Source organism: Conger conger, chromosome 2, assembly GCF_963514075.1.
Source record: "Conger conger chromosome 2, fConCon1.1, whole genome shotgun sequence".
Lineage (NCBI taxonomy): Eukaryota > Metazoa > Chordata > Actinopteri > Anguilliformes > Congridae > Conger > Conger conger.
Window position 1 is genome coordinate 15,278,913 of NC_083761.1, and position 18,736 is coordinate 15,297,648.

Genomic DNA, 18,736 nt, shown 5'->3' on the forward strand with positions numbered 1-18,736 from the left:
TGAAACGTAATGCGGTTTCATTTCCGCAACCTACACTTGTTGTTGCTATAGCTCTTAACTGCTGTCACCTGTATGATCAGGAAAAGCACCTTTGCTATGAGCCTATTTTAAAAAGAAAATTAAAGTAAAGTTTTAACCTCTTAGGGCAGAAAATGTAGAAGTGCAGCCTTAATGTTGGGAATATTGCAGCATTATAATTCGATAAACAAACATTAAAAATAGAAAATACAACAGAATTCGAATTGATCAGTGCATTAAGCATCTTGCCACAGGATGCATAAAAGGCTGTGCATAAGCAATATCAATATTTATTTCAATTATGTACATTGAAATTTTCTTACATATAAATAAAATGTCACATCCATATAATGCAAATATGATCTGTATATTTATTGCCAATTCTAAAAAGAGAGCAATATTCATACAGTTTCGTTGTGTTCAACAATATTTCATTTACTCTTCCATAAGCTTGCACATTGAAATGATGAATGGAATTTATACTTTGAGTCATGAGTGTTCATATCACCTCAATCACATTACTTAATCACAGTAGATTGAGAGAGAATTCACTTAATTGTAGCACATAGACAAACATATAAATTTAAATTTTAAAATGAAAACAAAATTTGAATGCCATAACATAGGGATAATGCCAAGTGCCACATAAACAACTGTCAGTTGAAATCTTCAGCAACATTACTGGAAAACTAACCATTTCACATTGGAATGTTAAATGTTTAATTTATGAAAGAAAAAAATGAAATATTTTCCCTACAATATATGAATAGCAATAAAACTGAAATGCATTTAAAAGGCAACTTACACTTTTAAGATTCAGGAGACAGTTATGAGCACCCCCTCCTTTATTTGTAGCAACAGAAACATGATTTCTGTTGCACTGCGTTTTCTTTTTCAAAATGTGCTTTATGTACAATGTAATGCTCAATTACATTATCTATTGAAGAAAACAATGCCAAACTTAAATAATATTCAGTGCAAAACGCCTATTAAAGTAGTACAGACCATAACCCTTAATCCAATTATGAAATGTTTACCAAGTCTTCATCCTGTAAGCAGTTATGCTTACAAGAGGCTGCAAATTGTCCAATTATTGCTTTTTAGGAACATCTTAGCATGGAATTCTAAAGCATCTTAACCAAAAGCTGACATTTCACCCTGAGGAAAAAAAATCTGAGTAGTGTTCTGGATGCAAGTAATTGTTCCATAAATCACTTCAGTCACAAATTCCACTTCTTAAAAATACACACTTTTCTTTGTGAAGAGAAAGTTTGTGTGCAATTCAAAGTATAAATTAACTCCTGGCCTAAACCCCTTTTAAAATAACTTTAACAGAATCATGCAAGGTTGTTTGTACAGTAAATAAAAGTTATTGGACTCAAACCAGATTTAGCAAGAAGCGTGATACACTATACTGTTAAATACACCCAAAAGTATTTACAGTTAAAACTCCACCTTATATTGCATTATGGAGTATCTCTTTGAACATCAGTCTCATTTTGGGACTTCATAGTCCAGCCTCAGTCTTCATAGTAATACATTCGCACTGATACACCCTTTTCTGTGGTGATACAATCATTGCACATTCACAATTTACAAAACATACTGTATTTCTCAGCCATTAAAAATACATAAAAAAATTTACTGCTTATTTGTTTTTCGGTACATGGTAAACCGTTCTTCATTTTTCTTATTTACAATGATATATCCAGTCTTGTATAAATGGAAAGCAACATTGCTGAAATGCTGGAGATGAGGAGATGCAGATGTTGGCGATGTGGCTGAGACTAGGAGTGCTGTGACATTCCGTTCACTAAACTTCTTAGTTGCTTCACGACCGTTTCGATCAGCTTCTGCTTGTCACGGTCATTTTTTCTGAACTGGGAGAAAATGTTGTTCTTTTTACTGGTGTCCTTCATTCTGTGGGAGAGGAAAATGATGCATGAGCAAGCTGGCAATTCTGCCGAAGAGCTACGCACACCTCATCGTTCTGACTAAAATGTGGTGTTGGAGACACTGCACGCAACAAAACAAACCTCTCTTCAGGTTTCAAAAGTTAATTCCTCTTAAAAGTAATCTAACTGTATTACAGAAAGTATAGTGTCATCTACAAACAACTTCCTGTTTTCTCACCAACTGTTGGCAAATGTGTATGGAGCAAGCTGATGTTTACCGCTGTTCCCTTGGTGAGTGATGAACGTGAAACCAACCACAGAGGACAGCACAATGACCTGATGCAGTTTAGCTATACACACATTCTACACCAACTTAGATTCAAATCAATACATACCCCCTATAGACTCTGCAAGGCATGTGTAAACAGACAAAAGAGGGGCGGAGGATTGGCAAATTAGTACACCATAACAGTCTGGTAGGATATATAGCTTTTGCTGGTGTTAAACGGGGTGATGTTACAGGGACACTCACTTCTCCAGAAGTGCCAGTGCAGTGGATGGATTGACCCGCAGGTACTTAGACGTGGGTTGTCCATAGTCTGCCAGATAGGTGGACCAGTCCCACACCATGAACAAATCCAGGAGCTTTGGCACGTGAGGGGGAAAAAGGGATTTCGGTCAGCTTGCTAATTGCTTACATTGTAAAGTCAGGGTAAAACATTTACTGAGGATATAAACACGAAAAAGATTAGTTCATTTTCTTTAATGTATAAGCAAACCAAGTCTTTGCTTGTGTATATATTTTTTTTACAACTCAAAATATCCAATTTTAACAGGCCAGTGATTGTTTTCCTTCTCTTCAAAGCAACAATTCACTTCAGCTATGAAGGGGTTATTCATTAAAAAACCCCTTTATATTGTTTGTCTGAATTAAATGACATGCAATTGAATTGAATTCAAACTTTCAAGAACAAGTACAATACATTTCTAAATATATTAAGCCCTTAGCTCTTGCTCATCTGGTTCCCTTTCAGGGTAATGGTGTATAACCATCTTTCTCCGCACCCCCAAATTTAATATAGGCAGTTTCGTAAACCTGTCAGGGGCACTCATGCCTCTTTAGTCTGTTTGAACAGACAAATTCTTGTTTTCTCAGAGTCAGCAGGCGTAATTAACAGAGGTGAGGGGGTCATTATTAAAACACATAGGAGCTGATCCAGTGAAGAGTGAAGACAAAATCCCCACCTGACCCCTGGGTAACCCAGGCGGGAGATTAGCCCAAACCCAACAGCAGCCAGAAGTCACACTACTGTGCCGAGAGGCGCTTCGCACAACGCCCCTCCCCCGACCCCCTCTGGCCCTGTGCGCCTTTTACATTTCCACTTTGCCGTTTGCAAAGGACTGTTGTGCGTACGCTGTAGCGATAAGCACGTCCAATTCCTGTCGTCCTGTTGTTGCAAACCGATAAAAAACAGGGGTTCATGGGTCTTAGAAAGGGCGGGTTTTCCAGCTAACGTCCATGTCCCACCTGTTACTCGCTCCTGATGGGACAGCTCTTTATCAGCAGACCCTGCAGAGTGAAGCTCCACCATCTTATCTCAGCCATTATTAATATGGAGGGAGAGAGGGGGAGGTAATGGCTGAAGCTCTCCAGACGCAAGGTTGTGTATTGGCCGTCATGTCCATCTTACACTATGGACACATGGCAGTGGATAATGGTGCAGGACCATGAAATGACATGGATCCAACATGTTTAACCAAGATGAGCATCAGTCCCTGGTCATTTGTTTATGGTTGCTGAGATTTTGTTTTCATGCCAGAATAGTGTAAAATATCAGGGGGGCAGGTTGGTGGATCAGCAAAGGGCACTAATAGATTCCTAGCCTGTGAAGGTAGAAATTGGCAATCGACAGGACAGAAACCTCAGGCTAATTGTGCAGATGAGGGAGAAGTTTCAACTACGCACTAGCAGTGTAGAAAGCACTAGTAACGACAATGGAATGCAGCTCCGTGAAAAATCACCCAACAAACATGGAAGGCGCAGAAATAACACACTTGTGTCTTCAATTCCAGACTACCACCTGACTACATTACTATGCTTTGTTGAAGTCTAGGCCAATGTAGAAATGCTCTGACTTCAAGCGACCAATGCCATCTCCAACTGAATGGGAGTTCAACAACTGCCCTCACAGTGCCGGTCCACTGTGGGCCCTGCTTCACAGCGGGATTAAGCTCAACACACTGAATGGATTCCTCCAGAATATTCAGCAGGTAAACACCTACCGGCTTCGCCGGGGGTTATTTGGGCTGAGACTAATCCTCTCTAAATTGCATTCTCCCACAGGGCAGCATACCTGCCTGAAAAACTGTACTCGTCTTACAGAAGCCAACGAGGCCTATCCGTGCCCAGCCCAGCCCAGCAGTGAGTCAGAACACTGCTCCTTATTCCCCAGGCCTTCTGCTCACCCTCACACTGTCAAGGCTGTCTCTTGCTGGCTACCGGCTGTGGTGTCAGGCCTACCTTGTTCAGGTAAATGTAAAATGTCTGACAAGAAGACACTTAAGCATGTTAATTATGCGCAGGGCTACAGGAATGTTTGTGGTGTTTATTACAGCGTGTGCCTGTCCCATGTAACACGAACCACCTGTGTAACACCCTGTAGCTTTTAAATGGAAGTTGTGCATCTGCTAGGTGCCTGTCATCAGTACTGACTTGGCTGGGGAGGGTACTTTGAAGGAGGCATTGCATTTACAGACTTCTGACCAGGGCTGGACCCGGCTGACCTGGGCAGCCGAGTTCCTGGAGATCTACCATCCTGTAGGTTTTCATTTCAACACCAATTTGGCACACCTGATTCTACTAATTGGCATCTCAACAAGACTGTTGAATGAGGGGCAGTTTGCTTGGCTGGAGTGAAACCCTACAGGACTGTTGATCTCCTGGAACAGGGTTAAGCAGCCCGGCTTTTGACAATGATGGGGAAACAGATATACTGCAAATCAAATCATTTGTAAAAAGCCAAAGGACACAGAATCAGAAACTTTGGGCTTGTAAATGCATTCTCAACTGGGTTAAGTAGGAGACCACAGTCCTTTTGACCAATTCATTTAGCAGAAAGACTGACTATAAATAATTTAGACAGAAACCAAGGTTTAAAAAGTCAGTGCTGAATTGTGGTAGAAGTTAAGACACCACCTGAACCTTACCAAAATAGTCTTGAGATAAAACAAGGGCTTGTGCTTAAGAGAAAATAATTTGGTCATATAGCTTAGATGGGTGATGATGACATGCCTTGTCTTCAACCTTTGCTTTGATCTGAGCAGAGGCCCTTGCACAAGAAATGTTAGTGTCCCATGCTTAAAATTCCCATCACATTTGGGACGTTCTGTAAACAATTGCGTATGTTGGTCTATGCTAGTAAATTTATTCCCTTCATCTAATGTTCAAATTTTAACACCGCCTTTTATTGAACCTTTAACAGACAATTTAACATTTATGTATATCGCAAAATATTTACACCAACGTATACTCAAACAGAATTTTTGCATATCGGTAGAAGTTGAAGATGAGAGTAAATATAAGAAGTTTTTTTCAGAACACCATCTGTGGAAAGCGAACAAAAATCATTCAGCGGGTTTTCAGTAACCCCTGTTGACCTGTGGAGTCCAGGCTGCTGGGACACAGTGTAGGTTACTCTACACCCTTTGTAGTGGAGGAGTCTCCCTTTCTCAGTCAACATCATCGCAGTGCTGACTGAAGAGACGCAGGCAAAGAGAAGAGAAAGTTGGGCTTATTCCAAAAACACTCACCTAGAGGGACTGAAAAGTCAAGATCTGAATGAAAGGTACACCCAGACATTCTATAACTGCTTTACCAGACAGCATTCCATTTGTGAAGTAGCAGGAATCAAGAACGACAACCTGTCTTAAGCTGTCAAATATATGAAAAGGGCAACCTCAAAACCAAAGCAAGGTAACTTCAAAATATTGACACAAAGTCTGAAGGTTATCAAACAAAACGGGGTCAGATGGGCAACCAGAAGGAGATATACTCGCGGTGGGCAGAATCGTTATCCAGAGATAAGACTGCGTTGGGATAGACCCCACCGATAGCGGCTTGACAGCAGGTAAATGCGGGGAGGGCAGGAGAGGCCAAGCCATTGTGGAGAAAACTGGCTTCCATTAGCCGCCGTGTGATTGGCAGAGATCGTGATCTTTCAATCCCGGGTCAGCTCCTTTAAAAAAAAGAAGAAGGTGGGGGCGGGGGCCGGCTTCCATTGATCCGTCTGTGAGCCGCGGTCTCTCATCGGGCCCCGGGTCCCCTGGGTGCCTGCTTTGATTCTACAGGCTTTCCCTTGTTTGAGCGCGGACCTGTCATCAGCTAAAGCAGCGCGCGGGGTGACCGGAGCGGGCCTGGCCCCCCGGGGCAGTGCTGGGGTGAGGACCGCTGGGCCCTTATCTCTGACAGGCACCCACGTCCCGGGCAGGAGACAGGATTTTGGCGGGCGGCATGGCACCACAACCCCTGCAAGTGCGCTCCATGACGAAGGCCCTCTCTAAGTAGATTAGAAAGAGATGTATCATTCACTCCTCTATAAACCGCAAATGAGTGGATCTGTAGGGAAAAATCCTCTTGATGTTCTCCTGAAACTTGTTGGAAACAAGACCAGCATTTGATCACCCTCCGATTTAGTGTGTTCGGCTCCTCTTATTTCAGAGGATTTCTGACCACAAGTTCAATCGAACCTGAAGATTTAGTCCTGAAGTATGCATACATATATAGCCTACATAATTTACTGTGACACACCAAGCAGTCTAATTTGTTTAAAGCTTTTTAACCCACGCTTCGAATCAGACGGTCAAAACACTGGTATTATACATTCAGATCATATCCATGAACCAGGTCTCAACCCTGACCAATTATTCAGCAAAACAACATGTTGAATAATGATAATAACAGTTAAATATGCATAAATAAAAGATGACTGAAAACAATGGAATGTGACGGCATATCTAGTTTGGCCTTTAAGCTGAGCCTGGAACTGCGACTCCAGTGCCTCAATGTCAGAAGAGTATTTATCCAGACAGGTGTTCCACACCAGGGCGGAAGCAGATGAAAGCGGTCTGGGTTATCTTATGAAGTTTGCGAGCCAAGCATTCGTGACATTAATGTCACACACTGCTACAAATATACAATTTCATCAGGTGTCTCCAATTACACGCATTAACGAACACAATATGACTGCACCTGACGGGGAATGCCTGCAGCACACGATAGCCTAGGTTTAAACTCTTAATGAACTGGGTTGGTGAGCAACATTTCTTCTAGGTGTTGGAAATGAGCGTAAACGCATTACTCCAAGTACACATGACTCTTGGCGCCAGACACAGAGCATGAGATGTGAAGCTATATAGCGCTCACAAATTAACACTGTTGATAGCAAATGTTATTTGTTTACTCTTCATGACTCTATGACTGTTATTTATGTATAGTAGATGTGACATCATCAACTTGGATCAAAATGCTGTCTTTGGAGAACAAAAACCTAATAAAAACTTGATTTCTGGCTATAAAGTGCAACATACACTTAAATACATCCATAAAATCGACTTTTTTTTTTTTTGCTTTCAAACTTTGCTCTTCCACAGGGAAACTGAATCAGAATGAAAATGTCATTTTGTATAATGGGCATTCTCATCGGGTGACTAATGAAAGCTGCCTGTTTTCAGGAACACTGAGCTATGGGAAGGTCCCTCCACCCCGCACAATGGAATGAGAAGAACCCCACATGTTTATTGGTTCAAGTGTCAGCAATTAGAGGACTCCGAGGTATGCGCTTGGCATGCGATCGCGGAGCCTCCCATCCATAGCCTCTACCTGCAAAAACAACCACCTGAGGCAGCGATTAAAAGGTCAAACCTGCCTCTCTGCAGAGAGGGGAGAGAGGGGAGAGACGGCAGAGGTAAGGAGAGCCAACAATGGCAGAATGCACCCCGCTATCGCAGATTACTTTCCTCCTCCACAGGGATCACCAGCCCATAATCCATTAACCCCACCCCCCACCCCACAGTGACAAAGCCCCGAGGAGCCCAGAGGTCCGTCACCCCCCGTGCTCTGCATTGTGGAGCCCCCCCCCCGCTCTTTGTATTTTGGGAGAGGTGAGGGTCTTACTTGTCTGAGGTCAATGAATGCCAGCTGCAGTGTGTCTCCCTGGAATCCTGGCACAGGCTCGGAGCTGGCAAACACTGCAGGTAGAGAACACACACACACACACACACACACACACACACACACACACACACACACACACACACACACACACACACACACACACACACACACACACACACACACACACACACACACACACACACACACACACACTGTCAGCACAAGCCTGGAACACCTCTGTGCAGTCACAGCCCCTCAGCACAAGCTGTGGCACATCAGCCTGATTACATGTGCACTGTGATCCCTTTGGGGCTCATCAGAAAGCAGTTACTCACTCTTCTCCACTTGCTTGTACCACAGTTTTTGTTGTAATGTTTTTTGTCGTAATTGCTTGCCGGGGTAAATATAAATCTTTTGTGACAATATTTGTGCAAAGGTCCTGAACTGAGGCGAGACTGTTAAGACCCGGCCATTTCGCAAGTTGCCCGTTTATTGTGGGACGATACATTGCAAACTGATGACCTGTTTCAGTGCACATTCATTTTCATCACTCATTCATTTTGGTTGCAGTAGCTGTTCATTGAAAACTGTACATCCAGCTAGAGTGAACAGAGATGGACTGTAGGGCAGAACAGGGGCGGGCAGGGCTGGTGTGGGGTGGGGAGGTTTTGGAGGGGGAGCAGGGGGGCTTCCTCCATCGCTCCTGTGGAATGTCTGTTCTTGTCTTTTAACAGCTTTTCCACGTTGGAATTCTGCTCCCAAATATGCGCGTTTGAAACATGCACGTTTAACATACCTTTGGACATAAACACTGAAAAACGTGTGAGCGAGATGCCATTCTTCACAGGTAACACTTATTGTACAGGTGTAGAGTTCAGGGGAATCTCAGGGGGAACTGAAGGACATCACAAACACTGTTTACAATGTTCTGGAAATAATGTTTTCATGCGATTCTACACTGCAGTTAGTCGAATGCCTTGCTAAGAAACTCTATAGTTATACGATGAAGGACTGGAAGGACAGTGTTGTATAGTAAATAGACTAAATTGTATACTAAATCATGAACTAGCATGAACTTTAGTTCCAATAATTTGTGGAATAGCAGCAGTAGTCTATATGGGTTTGAGAGAGAATTGGTTCAGCAGGAAGTGTTCCAATTCTTGCTCAATTCTCCCCTCTTGCATTATACTCTGAAATTCATAAGAAATGTCATTTCCTTCTTAGCTCCACAGCACATTCCAAAAACATGACTTGATTATTCTGACGGAAAAGTGCTGTCAAAGAGATTCAACAGTCGAGCAGTTTGCAGATTAAAATTTCAGATTTTAAGGCTACTCTTGCGGCTTTCTCACCGGGATAGACGGGGAACTTCTCCTCCAGCGGTCCCAGGACAGCAGCGCGAGGGCTGAACTCTAGTTTACCCTGCGACACCTGCCTGGAGGCCCCTCCTGGGACAGCCAGGTACCGGGATCTGACCCACGGACCCCCCCCACCGACGGCCCCAGTGCAGCCAAGCTGAACCCTCCTCTCAATGGTGCGAAAACAACCACTGCCAGAGAGGAGGAAGCAGCTCCTTTTGTTTTTCCTCCTGAGAATCTTTAAATGCCTCACATATGGGATGCAAATTTGTTTTCTAAACCACGGCCCATTGGTTTCACTTAAGTGTCAACATCCTGTTCAGAGCAGAGCCCCGGTCATTACTGCTGCTGAACGATACGTTAGGGACTGCGTGTGTGTGTGTGTGTGTGTGTGTGTGTGTGTGTGTGTGTGTGAGTGTGAGTGCAAGCAACATAGAGTGAGACCATCTTGTCAGCCACCCCTGTGAGCTGATCATAGGTGAACCATAATCAATGACAAATACTTAATACGATGTACTGCAAAGTCATTAAAGATCTCAGACATAATGTATCAAGGTGCGGTCATGGAATATTACATTACATTACATTACTGGCATTTGGCAGACGCTCTTATCCAGAGTGATGTACAGTTGATTAATATATTGATTGAATATAAATCTTTCATGTCTTTACAATTTATTTTCCAATACTTTTTTTTCTCAAACATAGTTTATACAGTATATCAGAGTTGGTACCAGCAGTGACAAAAGCTCATTAGGAGTCATTACTGTGCCAAATGTATAATCCACGTGTTGTCATTTTGTGTGTATATAATTTTACAGATGGCGGACATATAGACCAGGCAATGCTCTACTGTGGCTCACTTTGAAGGTGCTGCTTTGAAGGCAGGCGGGGAACTCGTCCAACCTCACGGCCCCGGTAAAGTGCCCTGTGCCCATCTTTCATGTACAGTAGGAATCCACCCCCCCCCCCGACACACGCCGTTAATCCCGAGGTGTGGCGGGAGGTGGCCATAAATCACAGGCCAGGCGGGGCGGAGTCCAGGGCGTGAGTGACAGGGCTGAGGCCTCCTGTGGCAGTGCGTCTGGGGCCGGGAGGTTTCTGACGCGCTCCCCTCAGCCGGCGCACCGCCAGCCTCCCGCCGGCAGCTCTTACGCATACTGGATCACAGAACCCATACAGCCCCGGGCTCAAACACTATCCATTTAAACACACGTAATGCCAAAAAGCTTTGAAAAGTGCTTTATTGGTCTACTGTAACTGGAAGGATGGTAATATCTGTTTTAGGCCAGGGCTAGGGAAACCTCTACCGACTGCTGCACCCTGTATTGGCACAAAGACGACGAGCTGATGTCTATGCGTCATGGGCAGTATGTGTGCAGAAGAAGTGCGTGCCAAAACGCTGTTTATTCATATCCCACAGGCAAGTCAATGTTGTGTCTGGGGAAGGCTTAGGTTAACTGACATCACGGAAACCATTTAAAGTCAGGACTAACTGGAAAGAAACTGTAGTCATCCCTTAGATCAGAATCAATCCACTGTCCCAAGTCAAAATGTGTAATTACGTTGTCTGGTGGAAGCCAGCAAACAGCAGATCTTATGTACGTGACTGTGTTTTAGTGAGTAAGTAGGGTCTGTTGGCCGTTTCCTCAGTTTGATGTGATCCTAAGCTGATAAACCACAATGTGCTCTACTAGAGTGATTCATTTCCTTGTCACAGTTTAGGTGAACTACATAGACAGTGCATTTTTTGTAAGACAGCATAGGAATTTACAACCATTGGTGTTGCAAACACACACACAGTCATCTGTGTGAGTGCATGTACTGTATATAATATGCCTGCAGCCTAGTGGCTAAGGTGCGTGACTGGGACCCGGAAAGTTGGTGGTTCATAGCCACGATTCATGCAGCTGCTGGGCCCTTGAGCAAGGCCCTTAACCCCACATTGCTCCAGGGGGGGGATTGTCCCCTGCCTAGTCTAATCAAGTTGCTTTGGATAAAAGCACCAGCGAAATAACTGTAACATAATATAAGACATATTAAACTCTCAATCATCTCCCTAGATAATGTAACTGGATTATACGCGACTCCCTTTTGAACATGCTCTCCTATACAGGAACTACACACTTTGAGGCAGGTTTCTAGCGCCTCGTCACAGAGGACAAGGGATTGACTTTACAGTGTGGTTTCCAGCTGCCCTGTTGCTCCTTGGCTGAGCATTCTACAGCAGAGGCACACTTCTGACAGCCCTAATTAGCCAGGCCTGACCCTCAGCCCCCCCCCCCCACATTTGACACTGTGAGGCTTAACCGGGCCACTTACATTCACACTGTATGACGTCCAGGTTGAACTGCTGGATGGCGCCCATGCTTATCTGCTTCAGCTCGCTGTCCAGGAGCATCTGCATCAGCGAGGTGGACAGGTGCTTGCAGGCGGACATGCAGGCCGTCTGGGCCACTTTGCCCTGCAGGGAGACACACAGACAGGACAGAGCCTGTAAAAACCCCACACCGCTCAGTCCAGGTCAGTGCACAGGCAAGGGCTCCCACTACTGTGCTGTACCTGTGCTGCAGGCTATTCCATTCTTTTAGAAAAATGTATCATTTTATAAAATATTATGATATGTATTTGGATATACACTCAGTGAGCACTTTATTAGGGATTTATTACTTTTTTTTTTTTGACTCAAGTCTTTTGCTGCTGTAGCCTATCCACCTAGAGGTTTGGCACGTTGTGTGTTCAGAGATGCTCCTCTGCATACCACTGTTGTAATGTGTGGTTACTTGCGTTGCAGTGACCTTCCTCTCAGATTCAAACGGTCTGGCCCTTCTTCTGTGCCCTCTCATTAACAAGGTGTTCTTGCCCACAGAACTGCTGCTCACTGGATGTGTTTTGTTTTTCACCCCATTCTCTGCAAACTCTGTTGAGTGTGAAAATCCTAGAAGATCAGCTTGAGTTTCTGAGACACTCAAATCACCCTGTCTGGCACCAACAATCATTCCATGGTCAAAGTCACTTAGATCACATTTCTTCCCCATTCTGACAATAGGTCTGAAAAACCGTTCTTGACCATGACCATGCATGCTTTTATGCGTTTAGTTGCTGCCACATGCTCGGTTGATTAAATATTTGCATTAACAAGCTGGTGTACAGGTCTACCTAATAAAGTGATCATGGAGTGTATATACATAATTATATTAATCCAAATACATAATATATAATATAGTACATCCAACTTGCACACCAATATGACAACATGAGCAGGCAGACACCAAGCTGACAGCTCGGAAGGTACTGGCTGGAAATGAACAGGGTTGTGTGACTGTCCGCAGGAGAGAGGGGAACACAGACATGCACTAACCGCTATGTCTACACATGCTGATGAAGAGCGAGGAACACAGATGATACGTGCATTAGACACCAGCTGTCCACTTTGTCCAAACCGTATAAGGTCATAGGAATTCATCAACCACCATATTCATTTGGGCGTATTTGTAATTTCACGAGGTTTCATGAGGCAGACCAAATACCAATTTTTTTTGTAATAAAATAAAATTATACAGTACTTTTTACAACCCTGGTAATTTCTTGACTGCCAGCAACCAACTTCATTATTCGACAATTTCCCTTTAACTGGTTGAAATTCAGTAATGGCGGTTTGAAACAGAAAAGTGTTGCTTAAAGTCATGTGAAAATTCGCCATAGAAGTTATCAAATCAAATGCCACTGCAGTACTATAATAAATATTTCCATTTCAGATATTTAAAATGACCACGCATTAGTGGGGTTCTAAAGCAGTTCACTTCATGCCCGGTTAAATTAACAATGAATACCCCTGGGGAGAATAATTCTTCTGAGGCTGATAATAAGTGCAGGTGCTGGAGTCCACACCGCCAGTGTGATTCAGTGCTGTCAGGCCTGTAAGAGCTCTACACTGCAGAGGAACACTGGGAGCTGGCCCTCTACCCACACTAAATGGTGAGCAAGTCAAACTGAAGGCCTTGGGACGACAGGTGTGGTGCAAACCCCCGAAAATAAGACAAAAGCAGGTGATCTCATGAAAAGTAGAAACACAAGAAACACTGCAGAATCGGCATGCTGAAAGCCATCGAGTGAGTAGATTAAAGAAAAGGGCTATTGGGCTCAGTCTTACTTCACTGCAATGTGTGACGGATCAGGAGTATTTTATGGAAAAGGGCTTTTTATTTTAACGAAATGACCTGCTAGTCCCTTCTCCCCTCTACAGCCGTAGCAGGAAAACCTCCCATTGTGCAGAATCACGAGATGCCAGACGAACCTTCTGGGTCCCGTTCCCAGGGACTGGAGTGAGTATGAGCATGCACTGAGGAGAGGGGGACCTCTCTCTGGAGGAATGGAGGTGGAGGATGCCACAGGGGTGGCTGCAGAACTTCCTACGGTAAAAGCGATTTCGCTTGCTGAACTGAAGATGCAGTGATTTCACAGAGACATACTCGTTCCGCCCATGCAGCAGTCTACAGGCCCGTTGTGAAAAGTGCCTCCCCTCTCTTTTCAGAGTGACCCTGAAATGGAGGTCTGTGCACATCCTGGCAGTCAGGACTCTACCTGGGGCATCAAGGCAAACGCTCCAACGCTAATTCAAGGTGACCGAAATAATTGCGCCATTGCACGCGTTCCTGGGCTCAGTTCAGGAGGTAAAGAGAAAGGGAATGTTCAACAACGTATGTTCAACCCTGAGCTCCTCAAGGAAATGTACATTTGAAAGAGAGAGGGGAAAAAACTTTTAAATTTGAAGAGTAAAAACTACAGGAAACTCACTACCCTTTGAACCAACTGACAGCCTTTATCATATATACGAATGCGGCTCTGCTAACAAATCTAGCAAGTCACTGCAGACTCCAAAGCCACAAGCAGACAGGTGTAACTGACATCACAGCCTACTATCACAATATAAGTCGTGTGTAAGTATACAAATGGTCTAACTCTCATAATTAAACACTTTCATAGGCTGTGAAAGGCTTTTTAAAGCAACTAAAATGTATTTAACTTCTAAGCGAACTCCCAGAGGGACACCCGTTCACTGAACTCTCTTTTTCCAGTTCATTTTTTTTAAATGGAAGAAAAATCTATGCGGCTGTCCGAACTGACACAAGCTGACAGACAAGGAGCCTTCATCGTTCAGCGGAACATCAGTCAACATGATTAATGGACCGCATTCAACAAAGAAAAAGTGTACTGTATAGGAAATGAAACCCCTCCCTGCTAATTACACAGGCATTGGTTCACTTAAGAGCCTCACTTGGTGGAGGCCAAAAGCCTGAGAAACGCAGTGCCCTCGCCTCCCCTGTGGCAGTTCCCTACATCCTCTCTGTCTCGCCACGCCAATCAGGAGCCAGCGAGGGGGGCCGTTCGCCGGGGTCAGCCGCGTATCCCTGTTCCGTTCCGCCCGGCCCACCCAGCCGATCTGACAGACACCTCCTCAAGTCCGCTGGTGGAAAAACAGTACTCCTGTACCCACCGCCACCCCGCTGCCAGCTGGGATTTCACACTGTGCCTGCCAATCACACTGACAATGAACAACAGGAACGCCCTCCCTTAGCCCCGGGGCAGAGGGACACGCCCTAGAAACCCTACCTCTCTCCCCACTGTCACAATGGTCTTATCCATGCCCCCTCTCCACTACGACACGCCTTACTATGTCATAATGTTCAATAACACGTTCCTCATATTCTGCTACACCGTCCTTACCCCCTCCAGTAAGTGCACGCACAGGCTTCAATGTGCCAAATACACATCCAGACATCCAACCATTCCAATCAAGCCATTACAAAGAGAATGGTGGCCATGGCGCAGTTGAAATGTTTTTCCTTTTTCTTTAGGGCAAAATTACACTGAGCTTTTGCACTTTACACCGAATACGGGACTAGTGATGTTAAATGTTCAATAACACGTTCCTCAAATTCTGCTACACCGTCCTCACCCCCTTCCAACGAGTGGACACACCGGAATGTGCCAAATACACACTGTGAGGCATTTCACAACATCCAACCTTCTCAAGCCATTACACAGAGAAACAAGGCCATGGTGCAGTTTAAATGTTTCTCCTCCAGCCGCTGGGACTTTTCAATTAAAACGTGGAAGAAGCAACAAGCCTGGAGGCGAGTCCACAGCACTGACATGAGCATGCGGTTCCCTCCCCGGGCAGGGAGCTTACTTACCGACATCGCAGCATGATCATTGTTGTTATTCTGAGCAGAACCCAAAAAATCAAAAATATGGACAGGGAAAGAAAGTATGGCAATAATAAATGGACAGAAAGAAAGTTTAGAAGCAAGCATGTTTTTGGCAGAAGTAGTATTAAATTAAATAGAACTCATCACGCAAGAACTGAATTTAAGGCATTCGTAAACAGCTTCACAACTGAAAAATACATGGACATAAAGTAAAGGTCCAAGAAAGCACAGGTAAACTAAGGGAAGCAAGCAATGCTCTTCAAGTAAACATTCTGCGGAGGTGTGTGCTCGTAAATGTAACACAGCTCACTGTCAATATTATATTTTTGTTTCCAGATTTATATGGGGAATTCAATGTGTCAGGACAAGTAGTGTGGTGTGAGGCCATCAATATGGAGGTTTCTAATAAAATCATGTGTACACGTGTCTCCAGAGTTGAAAGAGACGACAATAAATGAACATTTCACGGTAACACCCAAAATTATTAGCATTTTTATTGCTCTAAATAAAATATGCCAATACTGTGGGTTTGCACAGAACATTCCATTGGATCACTTTTACTCATGACTCGGCAAATTCCCTTTTTCTTAATTTCAATGATTATCAAAATGTAAAATTTATTGTCTGAACAAGGGCAGTTGCTTTTCACTTGATTAACCCCACAAGTGTGGACATGCCCTTGGCTCAATGTTTTGTTCTTTCAAAATAGTTTTTGTGCTGTTGGAAATCACTCACTGACTGCACACGTCCCATTTCACTCTATATGTTTAACCAGGCCCTCCAGGGACAGTACCTTCAGACAGTATTCACCCAAAATTGATTATTTCTCATTTGCTGTGATGCAGAGTCAAATGAAAATACATTTAGGTAGTTGTAAGGCTCATTGGTTGAAATGGAAGAATCTGTCCAGAGATCAACAATATGGTCAACATTTCAGGGTTGGCCATTTCAGGGAAGCGACTTCTGAGAAAGTTTGTCAGAAGCCATGTCACAGACCTGGAGTTCTTTTGGAAGAAGATTTTGCGGTCTCATGAGAATGAAGTTGAGCTCATTGGCCTGAAAGCAATCCAAACACAGCCCAAGTAACACCATCCTTACCATGAAGTATGGTGGTGGCAGTGGGGCTTCTTTTCAGCAGGAGGAATGGGGAAGCTTGTTGCCTTCAAGGGCAAGGTGGATGGAGCCAAAAACAGGCAAAGCCTTGAGGAAAACGTGTCCACAAGAGATTTTTCCTTTTTGGGCGAAGATTCATGTTCCAACCGGACATGGACCCAAATCGCATGGAAAAAATGACGAAAGAACTGCCTAAAAGCAAGAAGGTCGGTGGCTCTGGAATGGCCCAGCCAAAGGCTAGACTTAAATTCCTTTGAAAATCAGTGGCATGACCTTAAAATTGCCCTCTAGTATAATTTGGCAAAGTTGGAGCAAAGTTACTCAGAGAATCCCAAAATCTCAATGTGTAACGCTAATCCAGTGACAGCGGAGAAGGTGAAGAGCTGCAAATGCTCCAAGGCGGTTGAATACTATCTGAAGGCACTGCATCTCTGAATGTGATTCTAAGCATCATGTACACAACCAGGGGAAACCTCCATACCGGTGTCTTGTGCAACCTCCGGCACCAGCATTAAATGCCACCAACATGGCTGGACTCAATAAAAAAAAAAACCCAATAAAATCCTGAGGATTGGTGCTCCTGAACTTCCTCCATGCAACATTAGGACACCCCACACAGAGAGAGAGAGACAGACACACACACACACACACACACACACAGTAGGGCAAAAGGCCGGGGGGAAGGCACATATATATATAACCGACAGGGTGAAGAGTGAAAACACAGGTACGCCACCATGTGGGACCACAGGGCACAGGGCTTGGCGGAGAGGGGCGCTGGACTCACCGGCAGGTGGGTGAAGACCTGGAAGGTGCTGCGCAGGAAGTTGATGAGATCCATCAGGTACCCGCTGGCCCGGCCGTCAGACTCCGACATTCCCCACTCGTAGTCGGCCAGCTGGATGAACTCGTCGATCTTCTGGTTTAATTTGGTGTAGATCTCCCCCTCCGCGGCATGTCGGGCGTCCTGAACGTGACAGATACCCGCCTCGGTCAGGATATCCCTTACCACTCCGTTCACAGCCTCAACCTCACTTTGACTGATTAGAAAATGTACTTTTTTTTTTCAACTATATGACTAATGTTTCGACCCAATACAATAAACATCTGCTGATAAACATCCACTACCCCTACACCAAAAATTACATGCAGAACAAGAAACTGATGAAATGACACAATACAAACTGACAACTGAACAATGAATAGTCTGATGGCACGGTCAAATACAGTTTATGGTGCTTCGGAGTGCACCTTATACTGCACGACCATTACAAACCAGGAAGCAACTGCGAACCCTCATAGAATCACAGGCAGGAAAATCCAGAGCAGTGCGTTACATCACCAATTTTCATACCTTAAATGTGGAGAGGCCATAAAGTCGTGTAGTGTGAACGGTTTCCGGGGAAACGTTGGTAATATTTGTTATGAAGTCTTCCAAATATTTACATGCTTGCTCCAGATGGGTGGTGTTTATAATGATCTGAACTAGCTGCAAAACAAGGCAGAAAACATCAATGTTCACACTTTGTCTCACCCTTCCACCTGATTTATGACAGACATGGTGCAACAACCCAAATTCCTTTCAGAGCTTAACTACAAAAGGGTATTTACATATATTTATCTTTTGGGGACAGTTCAGTTTGAGGTTGGTAGTCTAACTAGGTTTCTGGAACAGCAAGCTCTTTCACAATTGGTTGTTTTTTTCCCCCAAGCAAGGCATTACAGTGGTCTACACACAACACAATTTATACATCATGAACACATTAAGTATATGCATGCATCATAAATAAATAATAACAAATATTGTTTATATGTTTTAACACATCGCATCTACCATCATGACAAATATACGTACATATACCACAAGGGTGATATTTTAAACCAAAACAAATCTATGAATTATATACCAGATACTTATACTACACATCACATACATTAATTAATATGTAAAGTACATTATATACTTAT

At 43.9% G+C, this 18,736-nt stretch overlaps 1 protein-coding gene across 4 annotated transcripts in view; it reads right to left on the minus strand.

The window, feature by feature from the left end:
• Nucleotides 1-286: 286 nt before the first annotated feature.
• exoc6 (exocyst complex component 6) overlaps nucleotides 287-18,736 on the minus strand; it is a 55,070-nt gene continuing 36,620 nt past the window's right edge. For 2 of the 4 annotated variants that reach the window (XM_061225487.1, XM_061225506.1), the window contains exons 17-23: nucleotides 18,123-18,257; nucleotides 17,556-17,735; nucleotides 15,641-15,670; nucleotides 11,766-11,907; nucleotides 8,086-8,159; nucleotides 2,446-2,558; nucleotides 287-1,938 (exon numbers count right to left, since the gene is read on the minus strand). In XM_061225487.1, the coding sequence (XP_061081471.1) occupies nucleotides 1,806-1,938; nucleotides 2,446-2,558; nucleotides 8,086-8,159; nucleotides 11,766-11,907; nucleotides 15,641-15,670; nucleotides 17,556-17,735; nucleotides 18,123-18,257 (807 nt within the window). In that variant the 3' untranslated portion in view covers nucleotides 287-1,805. The remainder of the gene's footprint in view (nucleotides 1,939-2,445; nucleotides 2,559-8,085; nucleotides 8,160-11,765; nucleotides 11,908-15,640; nucleotides 15,671-17,555; nucleotides 17,736-18,122; nucleotides 18,258-18,736) is intronic. The other 2 variants (XM_061225498.1, XM_061225514.1) reach the window with 1 other exon arrangement.